The 18,984-nt window shown below is 36.1% G+C and overlaps 1 protein-coding gene across 2 annotated transcripts in view; it reads right to left on the bottom strand.

The window, feature by feature from the left end:
• Nucleotides 1–1,287: 1,287 nt before the first annotated feature.
• Nucleotides 1,288–18,984, bottom strand: part of LOC115229550 (adhesion G-protein coupled receptor G2-like) — a 35,421-nt gene continuing 17,724 nt past the window's right edge. The window contains exons 7-10 of one of the 2 annotated variants that reach the window (XM_036499242.1): nucleotides 16,848–16,992; nucleotides 15,317–15,389; nucleotides 12,564–12,955; nucleotides 1,288–1,947 (exon numbers count right to left, since the gene is read on the bottom strand). In XM_036499242.1, coding sequence (XP_036355135.1) covers nucleotides 1,895–1,947; nucleotides 12,564–12,955; nucleotides 15,317–15,389; nucleotides 16,848–16,992 — 663 coding nt within the window. In that variant the 3' untranslated portion in view covers nucleotides 1,288–1,894. Of the gene's footprint in view, nucleotides 1,948–12,563; nucleotides 12,956–15,316; nucleotides 15,390–16,847; nucleotides 16,993–18,984 lie in introns of those variants that run through there. The other variant, XM_036499243.1, reaches the window with a different exon arrangement.

Here is an 18,984-nt window from a genome sequence, read left to right as displayed (position 1 = left end):
TTCTTTTCATTCAGAAGAGAAAGCATATTACTGAGGCATCTCACTGATATTGTGGCTTATTAAAAAAAGACAACTATACGTGGATCTAATTGTACAGAAAAGTTACTGTTTCAGTGTCAAAGATCATTTGATGATAGAAATATCTTATATAAGAATAAAGGATCCCACACAGCAAAGACGATTTAACCGTTTAACATTGTATTTTATATAACCATATTGACATTTATATCAGTAAAGGTGCTTAACTAATACAAGCCTAAGTTACCAAATTCACCATTGAAAATAGTTACAGCCTAAAGGGAGATAATTAGGAAACAGTTGAATGTTGACTTAAGATCGTAATTATGTAAAGTAAATGTAACGAATAACCCAGAATTCTTGTCCGGTACCGGGTAACTTCCAAGATCTAATCAGTTAGTGCTTGTCAGGACAAACATACCTGAACCTTTCGTCGAATCCATCCCATGGTTCTTGTGATATCTTGTCCACGGACAAACAACTACATCTGAAAACAATGTCTCCGCCTTCGCTAAGGCGGATGTAATAAATGATAGTTTAGCCCTGTGAAGTCTGAATAAGTTTTTTCATTAATTATTTATCTTTGTGTATTTTAACTTAAACAATACTTATTCATCAAAGAAAATTTATATTGAGCCTTTTTAAAAATTACTGGGCATATTATGCTAAGTAAGTTATATTTGGGAAGAAAGAGTTTGAATTGAAAAAGATGTTTATAAGTTATGTTCAGTTGCGAAACCTATGGAATTTCCACTAAGTTTTCTTAATTTATCTAATTTTATCATTTCTTTCTTTTATAATCATGATCCATTTATGTTTTTTGTATTTGAGGTGAATGTTAAGTTGCGTGTCATCATTATTAGTATCATCAAAGTGTTTTATGTTAATTCTCCAAACTGGTATGGGCTGGATGTGTATGTCATATATTTCATATCACTTTCAAGTCACAGATTTCTGAGTTCCCATCTCATCCATCTTTGTGAATATTCTTAATGAAACGAAAATAAGGTAAAGGTGGTTGAATTTTCAATTATTGCCCTATCATGTTATATGGAGAAATTCTAACCCACACTTGTACGGATATAATTATAAGCAACAGGATGTGTAAACATAAGCAATTTATTATAAACTTTTGTTTATTTCTCTCAACGAATCATCAATGGTAATTAGATGTTATGTAAGTTTTTGAAATTATTTGGTACCAAACTCCTGATTGATTCAATGTAGTCAGTCCGGGATGCGAATACAAATGTTTGTGTTAATGTTTAAAGAGAATACAAGTTAAGAGGCAGAAATACATACATTTCTCTGGTTGTAAACGCAGTGGTTTGTGAAATGTTTATTATCAGATTAAGTAAGACAATGACAAGTGAGAGACCTGATAATAATAATAATAATAATTAGATAACGGATTATAAATCTAATCAGCTAATAACCATAATGCACATTTTTAGAGGAGTAATTAGTAACTGATCAAATAATCAATGTCTCTCTCTCTCTCTCCCTCTCCCTTACTCAGACACGATTTGAACTAAGATTGCAATATTGCGATGCTTCAACTAAAAGAAAAATAGATTGTACAAACAAAACACATTTACTACTTCATTAAGAAAAACTGAAGATTATACTGAAAATTAAAAGTGAAATTGGCAGCTAGAAAACATCTATAGAATTACAAATCAAACCATATGATTTTAGATTTTGCGTGTTAAACATAAAGGAAAGGGTACTAAACCGTGTTTAAATCACATTGTGCTTTATACAGTCTCTCAGTTTCATAGTGTTGTATTGATAGATAAAAATAAAGTTCTTTTGTATAGAAATATGTATAGAGGAAAATGAGGTTTTCAAAGCCATTTGTTTTTCATATTTTTAGTTATGTGATCGTTTCTGCTATTAAAACGTCTGTTCTTTCACGGGTAGTTGAACCTGGAAACAATGAGAAAACTTACATAAAATATCAATGTTTAAAAACAATAATCTCTTATATTTGATATATAGCTGCAATTGTGACCATACGAAGTGATATCAAAATGTTCCCGGACTAGTTCTGTTGCGCGCCAACATATTGAAGCACACGGTAGCGTGGCCATGAGAGCTAGCAGTAACCTTCACGAGGTTGTGTGCCGAGTGATATCGCTGTGTTTACTTCACAAGTTGTGAAATTTGTCTTCTTTTGTGATCGCGTGTCTGCTGTAGTCTACGACTTTAGTCATGGACAGGAAGCTGGAATAATGAAGAGCTAACGTAAAATTAGGGGTTTAACTTGGGAAGTCTGCAACGAACACATTAAGCATGCTTCGGCAAACTTATGTGAAGAGATAATGAGTCCTACAAAATGTTTCGAGTGGTGCGGGCGTTTCATAAGTGGAAGAACGTCATTGGAAAACGAGGAGCGTGCTGGAAAATCTGTCATTAACGTCGCATCCTAATATTTGAAGAAAATTCATCAGTGTTTGAGAAGATCTTGCGAAAGCGACAGGGTCTGTGTAGCACGAAGAATTGGATTCTTCATGGCAACAATGCACTCTGTCACTGAGTCCTCCTCATTCGTAAGTTTCTCGCCAGAAACAAAATGCTATCGCTTCCACACCTGCCGTGTTCGCTAAATTAGGCACCTGTTAACTTCTACTTCTTCACCAGGGTAAAAATACAACCGTTTTAACACCGTTGTCAAGATCAAGAGTGAATCGCAGAATGTCCTCGACTCACAGAAAAAGACTTCCATGCCAGATTCTAAAAGCGGCAGGGACAATGCTGGGACCGGTGAATTCCTACGCAAGGCGACTATTTCGAAGGAGATTATTTTAAACCTTAGGTAAATAAGTTATTTCTATTAAACATAACTAGGCCGGAAGCATTTTGATATAAAATAAAATTTGTTTTATAAAATAAAATTTGTTTCTATTATAGATAACATGCTTAATTATATCGTAGATGATGTTTTCTCTCATATTAAAAGAGTTACTACAAAAGTATGGAGGAATAACACGATACATATTAAAAAAAGGTGATCACAAAAACTATCAATGAAGATTTAATTATCAGGACTCCATTGTAAAACATAAAAATACTTGTTTATGAATATAATAATAATAATAATAATAATAATGAAATTATTGTATACAGTGCTTAGGTGCACCACAACTTGTCAGAAAGTGCATATAAAGTACATGCAGTAATGTACAAATGTCTGGAAAGCGAACAATGTATGAGTCAGATACATGCTTGTGTGTGTATGGAGGGGAGAAAATCAGGTGTAGTGTTGGCGAATCTCAGAAAGCATGGAAGTTTTGAAGGATGCAGTGCTCCGACAACTAACAACTGATGCCGGCAGTTTGTTCCAAGCTTCAGCAACTCTCAGCGTGAAAAAACGTTTCCTGAAGTCATGGGAGCTGTGCTGTTTTCTGACTTTGTAAATATGTCCACGGGTGTTAGATGGGTGGAGTTTGAAAAGGTGCTCAGAGTTATTGTTTCTACGATGGTTGATAATTTTATGGGTGTCTGCCAAGTCAGCTGCCAGACGTCGGAGTTTCAATGTGTCCATGCCCAGGGAAGTAAGGCGTTCAGGATATGGCAAATGCCTGATGGAGGGTATTCTTTTGGTTGCACGTCGTGGAACAGCTTCCAGACGATTGATATCCTGGGCAAGATAGGGGTTCCAGACCGGTGATGCAAATTCCAGGTGAGGTCTTACCATAGCTATATAAAGCCGCAGATTTGAATTGCCAGTCCATGATCCACTGCTGCATTGTGTCCAGGTCTGCTTGCAATAGAGATCTATAGTGTACAGGATTTGACCTCTTTATTTCGAGGTACAGCTTGATGTCATCTGCATATTTCAGCACTGTGGCATTCTTTAAGTTGGCATCTATGTCATTAACATATGCAACAAATAAAAGGGGGCCAAGAACAGATCCCTGTGGTACACCAGATGTCATCTCATAGCGCGAAGAGTGCTGTCCTAGAACTGTGACAACCTCTTTTCGGCCGAAAATAAAGGACTTCAACCAGTTATAGAGTTCGTCTCTTACACCCAACGCAGAAAGCTTCACCATAAGTCTTTTGTGTGGCACAGAGTTAAAAGTCTTAGCAAAGTCCAGGTAAACAACATCCACCCAGTATCCGCGATCAGTGATTTGGGTAACGTCCTCAAGAAACTCGCTGAGTTGATTACAGCAGCTGGAGTTAGGAATAAATCCGAATTGTGACGGCTGGATGAGGCTGTGAGACTTCCAGAAGTTCCAGAGGGTTTCTCTGATACAGGATTCCATCAGTTTGGCGATGCAGTCAGTAAGACTGACGGGGCGATAGTTGGCAGGCGATGTGCGGTCGCTTTTTTGAACAGAGGGATGACACTGGCAGTTTTCCCCTGTTCTGGAGTAACACCATTGTCAAGACAGAATTGGAAGAATAGAGAAAGTTGGCTTAGAAGAAAGTACCCACCGCGTTTGAGAAGTAGGTATGTAACACCATCGAGACCAGGAGAGGCATAATTGCGTTTATTCTTAAGGTGGCGTTGCAGTATTGCTGGTGTAAATTGCATAATAGATATAGAGTCCGGTGTCAGTGGTGATGAAGATGAAACATTTCGGTCTTCAACAGTAAAGATGCCGGCATAGCATCTAGCAATGATTTCTGCACATTCTTCGGGATTGCCAGTAATCGGTCCTGTGTGGGGATTGCGAAGGGGACCAACTGGAGAGTGGGGTCTCTGCTTTGAGTGCACATACTTCCAGAACACTTTGCTGTCAGGGTTAGCTGCAATGCGTTGTTCAAATTCAAGCACTGTCTTTTTTGTCACCTGCTTGAGGTGGTTGGCTGACCTATTTTGTTTTTTCCTGTTGCTCTCTGATTTGTGCAATTTGTATTCCTGTTCAGCGTTACGGCGTTCTTTCCTGGCAAGTCGGACTGCTGCAGTCTCCCAAATTGCACTATTGGGTGGTTTTTTGTGCTTGTGTGGTACTGATGTTGCACATGCTGCCCATATTGAATTCAGAATGTTCTGGAGTATATGTTCCAGAACAACTGAACAACTTTATATTAAATGGTGAACTGTGTTGTTTTATTCTGATTACGATGTGCATGACTGTATGTATATTTAATATGATTCTATCTGCCTATCCAGCTCTCTCCATTTCTCTCTCCCTCCCATCTCTCACTCGGTATATATGTATGTATATATATAATATATATATATATATATATATATATATTATATATATATATATATATATAATGTTTGTATGTATAACAGTTTTTAAGCGACTAAGAACGCTTGTTTCAGTACATTGTGCAAAGATTGTTTTCACTGGTCTGTTTTGCTACTTGGCGATTATTTTTCTAAACACTCCGCCTCTGTTATGGCATCTTAAGTTATTTATGGTCTGTAAATCGAAACAGGTTTCATTACGAGTCAATTTCACTGTCTATTCTAGTGCCACAATCTAATTTATTTAGATTCGGATTTGGTTCGCGTGTTGAAGCATATTTTATTGTGCCTTGGGAGAGTCATTCTCTTTTAGTGCCTTATAATTTAACACACTCACCCGTAAAAATCTTTACTCATCTCCTTCTTTATTTTTCTGAAATTTTCGTTGCGTCTTGCAACCTTTCCAATATTGAAGTCGAACCTTCGTAAAGACCTAAAGATCTGTGGAGTTTGTGCTGTTGTACGGGTCTAAGACTTGGACACTGACCGAAATTCTCACTCAGATGGTGGATGGGTGCCACAGGAGAATGCTGAGGATGGCTGAGAACATTAATCAGTACACTCTGAGGATGAAGAACACAGAGATATACGACAGCCTCCCAAAAGTTACCTTGAAAATAAGGCAGAGGTTAGCTGGATATGTTCACCGTCATACAGAGTTGATATTGCACTCGGCTTTCCTGAGGGATCCTCTACATAGACACGCCATAAGAGGGAGACCAGGGTTGACATACTTTGTTGCCATATGAGAGACACTGGTATGCGAGAGAGGCAGGACTTGGCAGCGATGATGAGGGACACTGACATATATATATATATATATATATATATATATATATATATATATATATATATATATAATATATATATATATATATAAATACTTGTATATGTGTACCTCCTTTAATATTCATATTTGTACTTTATATCTTCATTTTCTACCTTTATAATTGTACTTTATAATCTCTGACGAGGCCTTGAGATATATATATATAACTCATTTATAACTGTATATTACCTCAATACATCTGACTAATATGACCATAATGAGATACTCTTATCTACAGGCTGAAACAGCTGTAAGATCCATTTTATATTTATATGTATTGTTCTTATGGTATTTTCTTACTTATTGATGTGTACTGTTTTATTCTGTATTATTCTGTTTGATCTGGATGTTCCTAAATAATTAGTTAATAAATCTTATGAATTGGTATTATCTAGCAGTTGATAATTGAAAGAAATCTATTCCTCCATTTTCTTATTTTGTATATATATATATATATATATATATCGCTACGTCCTGAGTTCAAATTCCGCCGAGGTCGACTTTGCCTTTCATCCTTTCGGGGTCGATTAAATAAGTACCAGTTACGCACTGGGGTCGATATAATCGACTTAATCTGTTTCTCTGTCCTTGTTCGTCCCCCTCTGTGTTTAGCCCCTTGTGGGTAGTAAAGAAATAATATATATATATATATATATATATATAATATATATATATATATATATATGCCTGTATGTCCGTATAAGTGTGATGACGCGTGATTCTCCGCATACCAATGTATTTCAATGTGTATACAGTTGATGCCTATTATCTACAAATATTAAATTTTCTCTTGCGGTATTATTATTATTATTCGGTAGTTGTATTTTTCTCAAGCGCTTCCACTCTACTACCGAGCGCAGCTCTGTGTGCCTTGGGTATGAGCTGTGGTTTATTGTTGTCCCCATATTTTCACCGTATTGAAAGTGCTTTACGAAGGATGTGCGTGGTAGCGCTACCTTTCTGTATGTTTTGTATATTTGTAAGTCTTGTCATTTTGGTTATGTATTTGTCTGAATAGTTTTTAATGATGTCTAATTATTATAAATATTGTTTCTGTTTTAGGCACCACGCACAGGTCACCTCTACTTCCATATCTTTTGTATTTTATGGGGTGCACCTATACCGTCTTAACTCTGATATAATTCCATAGTATTGGCATAACTTCCAGTATATATAGGTCCCATTTCTCTCATGTTTGTGGTTATATAACCTCTTAGCGTGGACTGGGCTGCCAGAGAGAATATGATTTATTGTTTCTTCTCCACAAAAGATTAGGCAAATACTTCTATCTTTCTTCATTATATATTTCTGGCGATTTCTGTTGGGGAGGATATGATCTTGTGATGCAATTAAAAATCCTTTACTTTCTGCGTTGAGTCCTGAGCTTCTCAGACATTGTTGGGATTTTACTGTCTATTTCTTTTCTGTTTAGCTTATCCCACCCAATATTTGCCATGTAAATACGTTTCTTGTCATCGTTCTGTCATACTTTGTTGTTCCAGTTTTACACTGGATTTCAGTTATTTTATAGCTTTTGTTGTTTCCTCTTTGTCTTTATATTTATCACGTACTGTGACTTGTTTTTTTGTATTTCTCACTTTGCTAAAGACAGAAAACAGTTTTGTTTGCTCAAGGTTTGTGGATATTTGCGGCAGTTATCATTGCTTCTGAATTAGGTGTTTCCGTAATCTTACGGTGATTATTTTGTAATAGTTTTTTTTTATTTGTATAAGGCTTCTACCACTTTCACGTCATTGTATATATAACCTTTCTATGTCAGATTTTGAGTGGTGCATCTAAAATTCTATAATTTTTCTTGATTTCCTGTGTAGTTGTGTTAATTAATTTAGAGCCCAGTTAAGAATATTGTGGGTGTCTAAATTGTTTATACCCATTATCTTGTTTTTCGCATTGATCTTTGTTTTAAGTGTTAATCTAATTCGTTCGTAATATTCATTTCTTACCTTTTCTTTCACCTGTGTGTGTTGAACTCCATCTTGTTCATTGATGCCTAATTATTTGTACATCTGTCTTTGGTCTAATTCTCTTATTTCTTTTGCTTTATCTTGTACGAAACGTTTACTCTTAACTAGTTTTCCCGTTTTCAAGGTTGATTTTGGAAAACTTTTCTAAACCTAATTTCATGTTTATTTCTTTGATAACACCATGCACTGTCTGTAGTAATGTTTCCAGTTGCTTGTCATTTACAGCATTCAGTTTTCGATCATCCATATACAAGAGATGGTTGATTGTATCTACAACCAGTTCTCTTTAGCATGTCAATTAAATATGTCAGTGCCAAGCAGAAAGGAGTGAAGAGAGCGTATCTCCGTGGAACATCTTCTAATGAGGGTGTCATTAGTATTTTGAGGCCCTCTTTTGTCTGGGGCTGCAAGATTGTTTACCTTTATTTATGGTATTTTTTTACATATTCTATTATTATTGGTGCTACCTTGTTCATGACTAGTGTTTTCAGGATCCGTGTATGGGGAATATTATCAAAAGCCTTTCAATAATCAATCCAAGCCATGCTTAGACTCGTCTTTTTTTTTCCTTTTGGCTGCCTTCCGTTACGGCTGTATTGGTTAATAACAGATTTTTGCAACCATAGGTGTACTTGCAGCACCCGTTCTGCTCTTCTGGAAACAAATTGTTATCTTATAGATGTTTGTCCTTTTTCTGCGATATTATTGCAGTTAAAGCCTTGAAAATTGCAAGGAGAGAGACAAGTTATTCGCCTGTAGCTTTGTGGGTTTGCAGTTCCACTGAATCTGAGACTTAGGATAGATTTATTTTACTTCTGTGAACCATTTTGGTGATGTCTCTGGGTCTATTGGAATTTCTCGGCCAGCGTCTTCCTCCTCCTCCTCCTCCTCATCATCATCATCATCATCATCATCATCAGCATCATCATCATCATCATCATCACACTTTGATGTTATTTTATTTCTGTTTCTAATCTTATTCTTTTAACTTTTTTGATGTTTTAAAATGTTTTTTCAATCGTTCTTGCTTCTTGGTTTCTAATTTTATGGATAGTATTCTCCTTTACAGATTCATTGTGATACTGAAACATTTAGCCGGAGCATTATCACTGATATGCCAACTAGAATGATATATTGTCCTATAGCTATTAATCTATCTCCTGCTTGAGAAGGACTTATCATTGAGTAAACTGTCGCTTTTGTGAAGACACTAGCTGATTGGCTGTGTTTTAAATTAACACCACCTCTCACAGCTTCTTTGGTTTAGGTAACTTCCTCCTGATATGTCATGGAATTGAAGGCTTTGCAGACAAATCTATCTATTGACAGGTCATGATGCCTGACGTTATGGCTGGTAATAACGTATATTCTGTAATGGAAATGACATAATTTCGCATCATTTACGCTGTGTGGAAATCAATTTCCATGCTATTTAAAAATGCATGAATTGAACAAACGACTATCCATTTTCGCTTATTATAGGCATGTGTGTATGTGTGCGTGTGTGCTCTGTCTGTGTGCGTGTACCTGTTTGACTTCGAGGTTTCGTATATGGTCCTTAAAAGATAAAGGTGTAAGTTACAACATCCATTGGAAGATCTTAGCCAATGAAGCCCTAGATCGAAGCCCTACACCAACGGCAGTGGAAAGTGCGGTCTTTGTGATATGGAACGATGGCTCACCTAGAAAAGCATTTTAGACCCCGCCACATGTCTAAATTCAAGAACTGAACTCTTCAGACATGTCCACATATGGCAAAATATTTGTTACGTTTTTGGTCCCTCCACGTACAAGATTTTTATCTCTCTATACATTTTAGTTATATTTCTTATATATGTGTTTATATATTTTTTACATATTTATAGCGATATTGTTTGTTTGTTTAATTACTCATATATCTTTTACACATATTTTGTCTGTATTCTGCCTTCAACCGTGCATTTTCCTGCGCGTATATAGATGTGCATATGGCATATTTTGTGCGCGCGTGTGGATGTGTGCGTGTGTGCAGGTATGTGCGTATATAGACATGTGTGTGTGCGTGCATGCGAGAATGTACGTATATAGACGTGTTTTACTCTTATTGCTTATCTTTACACATTTTTCTGTATTTTGCCTTTAGACCTATTTTTCCTTGTGCATATGCGTATATAGACGTGTGTATGAAACTTTTTGTGCGCGTGTGTGTGTGCGTATATAGGCGTGTGCGTGTATGTGCGTCTATAGACGTGCGGGTGTGTGCATGCGAGTATGTGCATATATAGTCGTGTTTCATTGTTATTGCTTATATTTTTTACACTTTTTTCCGTATTTTTGCCTTTGGCCCTGTTTTTTGTTGTGCATGTGCGAACATAGATGGGTGTAGAAACCCTCTTTTGCGCGCGCGTGTGTGTGTGTATGCGAGTGTGTATGCGAGTGTGTATGCGAGTGTGTATGCGAGTGTGTATGCGAGTGTGTATATATTTTTTAGCAAATGTGTAGGTGAGCATGCATGTGTTTCAAGTGAGGATGGATGAGTATATACATATAGGCGCATGTGCGTGGGTATGGGTGCGCGCATGTGTATGTATGGACGTGCGCATTTACGCGATTACTATGAACATTTTTACTCCCCTAACTTTACTCCCCGACTTTACACCCCGATATTCGAAACTCGGCGTTTTATCATGGCTACCGAATAATTATCACATATTATATTTACACACACACACACACATATATATATATGTAGTGGGGGAAATAAATACTTGTACATGTCAAAATTCTCAATTTATTTAATTTATAATGAACATAAACGGTATATACCAATACTGTATTTGCATACACATGCATAAACTAACAATATGCAAAAAGAAACCTAATAAATCATAATAACTAATGAATTTATATGCAATTATAAATATTTAGGGGTGAAAAAAGTATTCGTTCAGAATACATTTATGATTTTCTATGCCACAAAATATTGTTAAAATAATTTTTTTTACTAGAACTTTCTCGTTTGTTCCAATAATCTTATCAGTTGTCATTTTTAAGTGTCAAAACACTAGCTTTTTCATTCAGCACGGAGACAACATAAAGTAGTATCGTAACAATGGTGAAAAGTAAAGAACTCACAAAGTCATTAAAAAACTTAATTATTGAACAATGGAAAACAGGTAAAAATTACAGAAAAATACCAGAGCTCCTTTGTATTCCATTTACTACCATATTTTCATTTATTTAATGATATAAAGAATCGGGAACTGTGGAAAACAGAATAAGATCCGGTGCACCACGCAAGAGTTCCCCTAGGTCTTAAAAAAAATGAAATGGAGAATCGAAATAAACGCAATGATCACCAGAAAGAAGTTGTAAGAAGATTTGTCAGCTTCAGGAACTAGTGTTACACTACGAACAATCAGCAATGAAATTGATAGGAATGAACTGAAGTCAAGCTCTCCAAGAAAAACTCCGCTCTTGACTAAAAGGCATAGAGATGCCCGTTTAAAATTTGTTTATGAACATAAAGATAAATCTGATACATTCTGGGAAAATGTTCTATGGACAGACGTGTCGAAAATTGAATTGTTTGGACGAAATTCGCGTAACCATGTTTGGAGGAAAAACATAATTCCTACCGTAAAGTTTGGAGGTGGCAACATCATGGTGTGGGGGTGTTTCTCTGCAAATAGTACTGGCAATTTACATTTGATAGATGGTAGAATGAATGCAGAGATGTACCAAAATATTTTGAACAATAATTTATGGGACTCTGTAGAAAAGCTACAGCTTTGTGAAAGATGGGTTTTACAACAGGGTAACGACCCTAAGCACACGGCGAAGTCTACCAAAAAAAATGGATTGTCGATCACAATATAACATTATTAGAATGGCCAAGCCAGTCACCTGACTTGAACCGCATTGAAAATTTGTGGCGTTATTTAAAGATTAAAATTCATTCAAGAGCCCCAACGCACATTGGAGATTTTAAGAAAATTTGTCAAGAAGAATGGGAAAAAATCCTAAAGAAACATGCGAGTCATTGCTTAAGAACAACAAGAAGAGATTGGTTGAAGTGAAACTGAATAATGGTTATGCTACGAAGTATTAAATCAGAATTATCAGTTATTTATGGTCTGTACGAATACTTTTTCGCCCCTAAATATTTATAATGAATATAAATTCCTTAGTTACTATAATTTATTAGTTTCTTTTGCATATTCTTAGTTTATGCATGTGTATGCAAATATAGTATTGGTATATCCCATTTATGTTCATCATAAATTAAATAAAGAATTTTGACATGTGCGAATATTTATTTCCCCCCGCTGTATGCGTGTGTATGTGTGTGTGTGTGTACTGATGATGATGTTGATGGCAGCAATGGTGGAGTTGGTATTTATGATGATGTGAATCCTAAGACTGATGCTGTCAATAGTCATTGTGCTGTTAGAAGTGATATTTGTTCTTAAACCCTTTTTGATAACATTGCTCCCGGTTTTGGCGGTCGTAGGAAATGGAAAGGGCAAATTGTACTTACTTTTATTGGACGTATCATTTTCCCTGGTATTCTCCTCCTTTCTTTTATGTATACATGAAAAAATGACATCTCTGGTATTTTTCGTGTATATACAGTAGTAAAAGAAGACAAACATTCCTTGAAGCAAATTGAATATGGCAAAGAGGAAGGTAAACACTTCATCTGTTTCACCAAAACTGAAGAATGCTAAGATCCACGCCGCACTGAACAGGACAAACACGCCAACGATGCCCAAAATACGTGTTCGTTTTGTTTCGAGTTTCAATGTCGTGTTAGTTTGTAACATCATTAAGTACCAGAAATCAATGGAGAAGATAAAAACGTTGAAGATGAGAATGATCCCCATGGGAGCCACAAGAGCAGTATAGAACGGTACCGCTGATAACCAGCATCTAAAAAGAAATAGAGGATAGATTAAGAAAAAACAAAACAATTATCAAATGTCATCGAATTGAAGGGTCAGAGAGGGAGTAATGCGAAGTGATTTTGATCCAAAATGAAATGAAAAGCCTTCAACGCACTTGCAGTGTGTTATGTACATTGCTAAATCAGATATTCTATCCAATATTTCAATATTCAAATACGCAAAAAACACCTCCCTATCCTTACGAGTGCATACATAAATAAATACATACATACACAATATATACATACATGTATTCGTAGATGCATGCATATAAGAGGAAAGAAGAGAAGAATAGTTACTTTTAAACATGTAATAGAAATATTATAGTTTTCTCAAGAACTGTTTACATTTTCTTGAGTTCTTTGTATTTTGTTTGGAACAGTAAATTTCTCAAGTGTTTCAACAAAAATGTTTGGCTCTTCAGCATTTCATTTTCAGAATGAAGCTACGTTGAGGTGTATTGCTGTCTTCTTTTATGTGAGCAGGTTAAAAGCGAAAGTTTGATAATCAGATTTATATTCCACCATTAGGTGTTATTTAAGTGTCAGTTATCTGTGTATTTATTTTAGCATTGTCCTGTTATGGGTATTGCTTCCATCATTTACTGCCTGTTTTTGTGTTTCATTCTCTGTGACATTGCTACTGATTTTCATTGTATTTCAATGAAGAGTAGTTACAATAAACTACATCCTACAGCACAAGACCGAACTAGATAGGAAAACTTTATCAGAAAGGTACAGAAACATTACGAGAATTCAAAAACAAAAGGAAACATAAGACTAAGAGCTGAAAACAAAGAATTACATGGCAAATTCATACAATAAAACGGAGAATCTTATAAAAAACAAAAATTGCCGATTGTACTGACTGATGAAAACCCGAAGCAAAAACATTGAATTATCAATTTTAGCTGCTCAGAAAAGCCATTAGAACTAATTTGTTAAAGATAAAAACCGATAAGATTCAGAGAGTAACTACAGAACATCCAGATGAGGAAAGAAAAGACGTGTTAACTATTTTTAGTAAATGCAGTAAGCTTGCATAAAAAGTGTATAAGCGCTGTTATGACTGAGTTGCTGAAAGACTGCATTGAGATGTAACAGGAAAATGGTGTGAACGAGTCAGAGGCTATCATGGAGATTAATAATTATAAGATTTTATGGGATTTTTCCATAACGATTGACCAATTGTTGAAATCTGGAAGATATGATTGAAGAATGAGGAAAATAAAAATTGCAGTCTCCATATATTATTATACTTATCTCTTGGTCCCTGAAGGTCGTAAATCTTGGTTCCCAAAATATGCTCCCTTTATAAGGTGAGATTTGTTTCCGAAACGACTTAGAATTCTGTAGTGCTGAAGTGGGTGAATTTGTATTTTTCTTTGCCGTAGAACCAGTTGATAATACATGAGATAATAACAGTAGTCTCCCTCGCCACACACACAAGGAAACATGCAAATTGAGGCACTCCAGGGAGTAATTGATATAAATACAAAAGTAAGTGGTATGATAGGTCTTGTCTCTCTCTGGACCGTCTTAAAAACATTGAAACTTTTTCTCTTTCTCTCCAACGCCAGCGTGAGTGTATATATCAGTCGCACAATGTGGAGAATATATCACTAGCATTACTCAAACGACTGCAGTATCAAGTTTACAGTCCATCCAGGACTGAAACCCGGTGCCATACGGATTCCACACTATTGAAGTTTACAACACATGGCCACGTTGTAAAACAATTATGTTTTTTTCATTATTGACCCAAAAGGAAAGAACGAAGAAAAATATTCCATCACCTTCAAATGGTATCTGGACAAATGACTTCAAAATGTACCAACAAGACAAACAACCTGTATCTGGACATATCACAATCAATAGCAGCTCCCTATTTAAATAGGCTGTTATGATATAAAACCTGACTTTTAAAAGAATTGAAAGACTCTCTCAGGCGGCGCTATTAACTGGGACACATGGACTCGAGTACACAACTTCATTACATAAAAAAAACGAAATAAATTATTTCAACTTCCTGTTATCAAATTGGGGGACACCACTGTACTTTATCGGGTTAGACACATAAATATTTCTACTATTCAAATTTCTCTGCTAGTCATGGGTGTTGATATTTACAGGGTGTTGTATTTTTTAGTCTTATGAATTGAGTGGGGGGGGGGATAAATGAGATACATGTTTCTGTGAAAGAAAAAAATCATTAAGAATGTTAGTGGAGCAGGGTAGCTTCCAGGAATAAAAGTCGTTGTTTTAGTTTGATTACATTTGATCCATAACCTAAATATTAGTTGTGAAGACCTGAGAAGATTCGGTGAATAAAACGCAGAAATACTTACGTTTGTTCAATTCTGATGTAATTGTTGGTGTAGTTAATTGCCAGAGTAAATGCGACAATGATCATTGGAAGACCTGACAACAATATATACATTAATTAATTTATGTAGATATTAATCAATATTTAAAATAACAAATATGTGAAATTTGAATCGATTAAGTTGGAAATGTTTTTGGTCAGAAAAAAAAACGTGTAGTTCAATTCAAATTCAATATTTTTTCGATCCACACATGGGTCAGTTTTTACTATTTCTTCCTAAATTCCTATAAATAGGTGTCACAAATATCTGACTCCGATCTATAATTTCCAGTGGGAAACAGCAATTAAAATATTTTGGGAATTCTCGACAATGGTATGAAGACTAAATTACATGGAGGACAACAAAAATGCGCTCTCATTAACGTCTTCACAAACTACATAGTGCATCAGATGAAAGTGCGAAATGGATAACACTTGGTTTTATTCTAGAGATAAGATCAGAGACAGAAACTACTTCATGAAAAGGAAAATCAATTTAGGTTTCCCTAATGGCTAACCCTGAGAATCTGTTTCCTTATGGTTTACATTTATGCTGCGTGTATATAAATATGTGATGCACTTCTGTATCCACATATTTACATCTCGTTTCAACTACTTCCTCATCTCATCAATTTATCACTCTATCCAAGCTGAAATTATGAATATTAACCACACTACCCAACACTACCTTCCTAATAAACAACAAACCAGCTAGCTGCCTTTATCTTTCGCTTAGTTATTATACTAATTAAGTCAAAATTTATATCTAATTCCACTCTTTATTATTTAGCTAATTGACATCTTCCCTATTCCAAGTTGATTATGTTAAGAAAGAACGTCTCCAATTATATATGCACTGGATCGGTGCTGACTTAGTACTAAGCAACAACAGTAGAAGAGTGGGAGTTTGCAGTCGGGGCTTAATGCTCCTGGGTTCAGAAATCTGGATTTTACTGTGAGACAGACACGTAATCAATATAGTGTTTGTTTTTAAACCACAAGAATTTAATGTCTAACCTTAAATCTTATTTTTTAAATATTGTAAGATTGATAAGGATGCAGAGGATTCGTGATATAGAGCGCCGTCCTAGAATATTTACAGAATGATTGTTAGAACTTCCAGTAGTATTACAGTTGAATAATATACACAAAAAAGAAGAAAAATAAATTGAAGCTTCACTGGGTTTACAGTGTTTCATTTAATACTTAAAGTTACTGATTAGTGTTTAGTTTAGTACCCAGAGTTCAAGTCCCATGAAAGTCAATTTTTTCTTTCAATCACTTTTGTCTCAATGGAATCAATAAGAATCATATACTGGGTTCGAGTGTTCCAAGTGACTCCTTTCCCATCAATGACTAAAAACTTAAAGACGGTGTATGTGTATGTATGTGCCTGTGTGTGTTTGACATTATATATATATATATATATATATATATATATATATAGTGTGTGTGTATGTATATATGAAAGAGATAAAGTTAGAAGCAGAAAGAGAAAAAAACTTTGTACATACCCCAGGCCAGAATTGAACTCCTTATCATAAAAGATCTCTGAACAGTTTCTGATATAACAACCGCATGAAGACAAACATGAAGTACTTCTACACTCATCCACATAAGAGATGTCATAAGGAAGTAATGTATGAGAGCAGCCACTGCCTATAACAACAACAAAAGCAATAATGAATTATAGAATATTGATATCAGATCTTGGTTAATATTTTGTATCATCAAGGCGGCGAGCTGTCAGAACCGTTAGCACGCCGGGCGAAATGCTTAGCGGTATTTCGTCTGTCGCTGCGTTCTGTGTTGAAATTCCGCCGAGGTTGACTTTGCCTTTCATTCTTTCTGGGGCGATTAAATAAGTACCAGTTACGCACTGGGGTCGATATAATCGACTTAATCCGTTTGGCTGTCCTTGTTTGTCCCTTCTGTGTGTAGCCCCTTGAGGACAGTAAAGAAATAGATATTTCCTCTGTCTTTTCGTTTTCATTTCAAATTCCGCCGAGGTCGACTTACCTTTTTATCCTTTCGGGGTTGATAAATTAAATACAAGTTGCGCACTGGGGTCGATCTAATTGACTGGCTCCCTCCCACCAAATTTCAGGGCTTGTGCTCAGACTAGAACAGATTCTTGAAGGCGGCGTACCAGCAGAAACGTTAGCACGCCGGGCGAAATGCTTAGCGGCATTTCGTCTGTCTTTAAGTTCTGATTTCAAATTCCGCCGAGGTCAAACTTTGCCTTCCATCTTTTCGTACTGGGGTACAAAAAGATGGCTGCCCCTTCCTCAAAAGAATATATAATATCATCAAAAGGCGGTGAAGAAGCAGAATCGTTAGTATGCCGGACGAAATGCTTAGCGGTATTTCGTCTGTCGCTACGTTCTGAGTTGAAATTCCGCCGAGGTTGACTTTGCCTTTCATCCTTTCGGGGTCGATTAAATAAGTACCAGTTACGCACTGTAGTCGATATAATCGACTTAATCCGTTTATCTGTCCTTGTTTGTCTTCTCTGTTTTTAGCCCCTTGTGGGTATTAAAGAAAGAAGCATTTCGACTGTTTTTTTACGTTTTGAGTTCAAATTCCGCCGAGGTCGACTTTGACTTTCATCATTTCTGGGTCGATAAATTAAGTGAAAGTTGCCTTGTGCCGAGAGTAGAAAAGAATATTTTATAACATCGAACACAGATAGAGGGAAATGAAATACACTCTGCCGAAATTTCAGCACAGACATAGATCACTTGTACTTAAATTGTCGATCCCGAAAGAATGAAAAGTAAAGTCAACCTCGGCGTAATTTGAACTCAGAACGTAGCGACAAGTGAATTACCGCTAATCATTTCGGTCAGCGTGCAAACAATTCTGCCCGCTCACCACTTTGCAATAATAATAATGATAATCTTTTCCACTGAAGGTAGGAGGCCTGAAATTTTGGGGGATGGGAATAGTGGATTGCATCGAATCCAGTGTTTCACTGGTACGTAATTTATCGACACCGAAAGGTTGAAAGGCAAAGTCGACGGATTAAATACCGCTGAGCATTTTGCCCGGTGTGCTAACGATTCTGCCAGCTCGAAGACTTACCAAAATAATAATAATAATGCTTTCAAATTTTCCACAAGGGCAGCAAATTTGAGGAAGTGGATGAGTCGATTACAACGACCCTAGTGTTCAACTGTTACTTATTTTATCGACGCCGAAAGGATGATATGTAAAGCCGACCTCGGCGGAATTTCATCATCGAACGTAGCATTTCGTCCGGCGCATTATTGATTCTGCCAGCTCAAGGTCTTAAATAATATTAATAATAACAACAACAACTATTCATGCCCTGATACAGTCTCAGGTAGTGACTCTCAGGATCTGAGATATTATATGACTGGAAATGTTAACAAGAACATGATTTGTCTTGGCATGAAATATGAACTACAGCAAATATTCTGCTTAATACCACAGATTTGCTTGTCAGTTGTTTGATCATAACCAGTGGAGAATGCCCCTAACTTACTGACAATATGTGCATCTCTGATCACGAAGGGGTGGGGCCATCATAGACATGTGTTGATAGGAATTCTTTGGATAATTCCCCTTTGGAAACATGAGTGTTTCGTTCAAAATTCTTTAACAACCCTTGTTCATGTATCTTTTGAG

Source organism: Octopus sinensis, unplaced genomic scaffold (genome assembly GCF_006345805.1).
Source record: "Octopus sinensis unplaced genomic scaffold, ASM634580v1 Contig13017, whole genome shotgun sequence".
Classification (NCBI taxonomy): Eukaryota; Metazoa; Mollusca; class Cephalopoda; order Octopoda; family Octopodidae; genus Octopus; species Octopus sinensis.
Note: the sequence above shows the minus strand (reverse complement) of the source record. Positions and strands in the feature narration are given on the sequence as shown.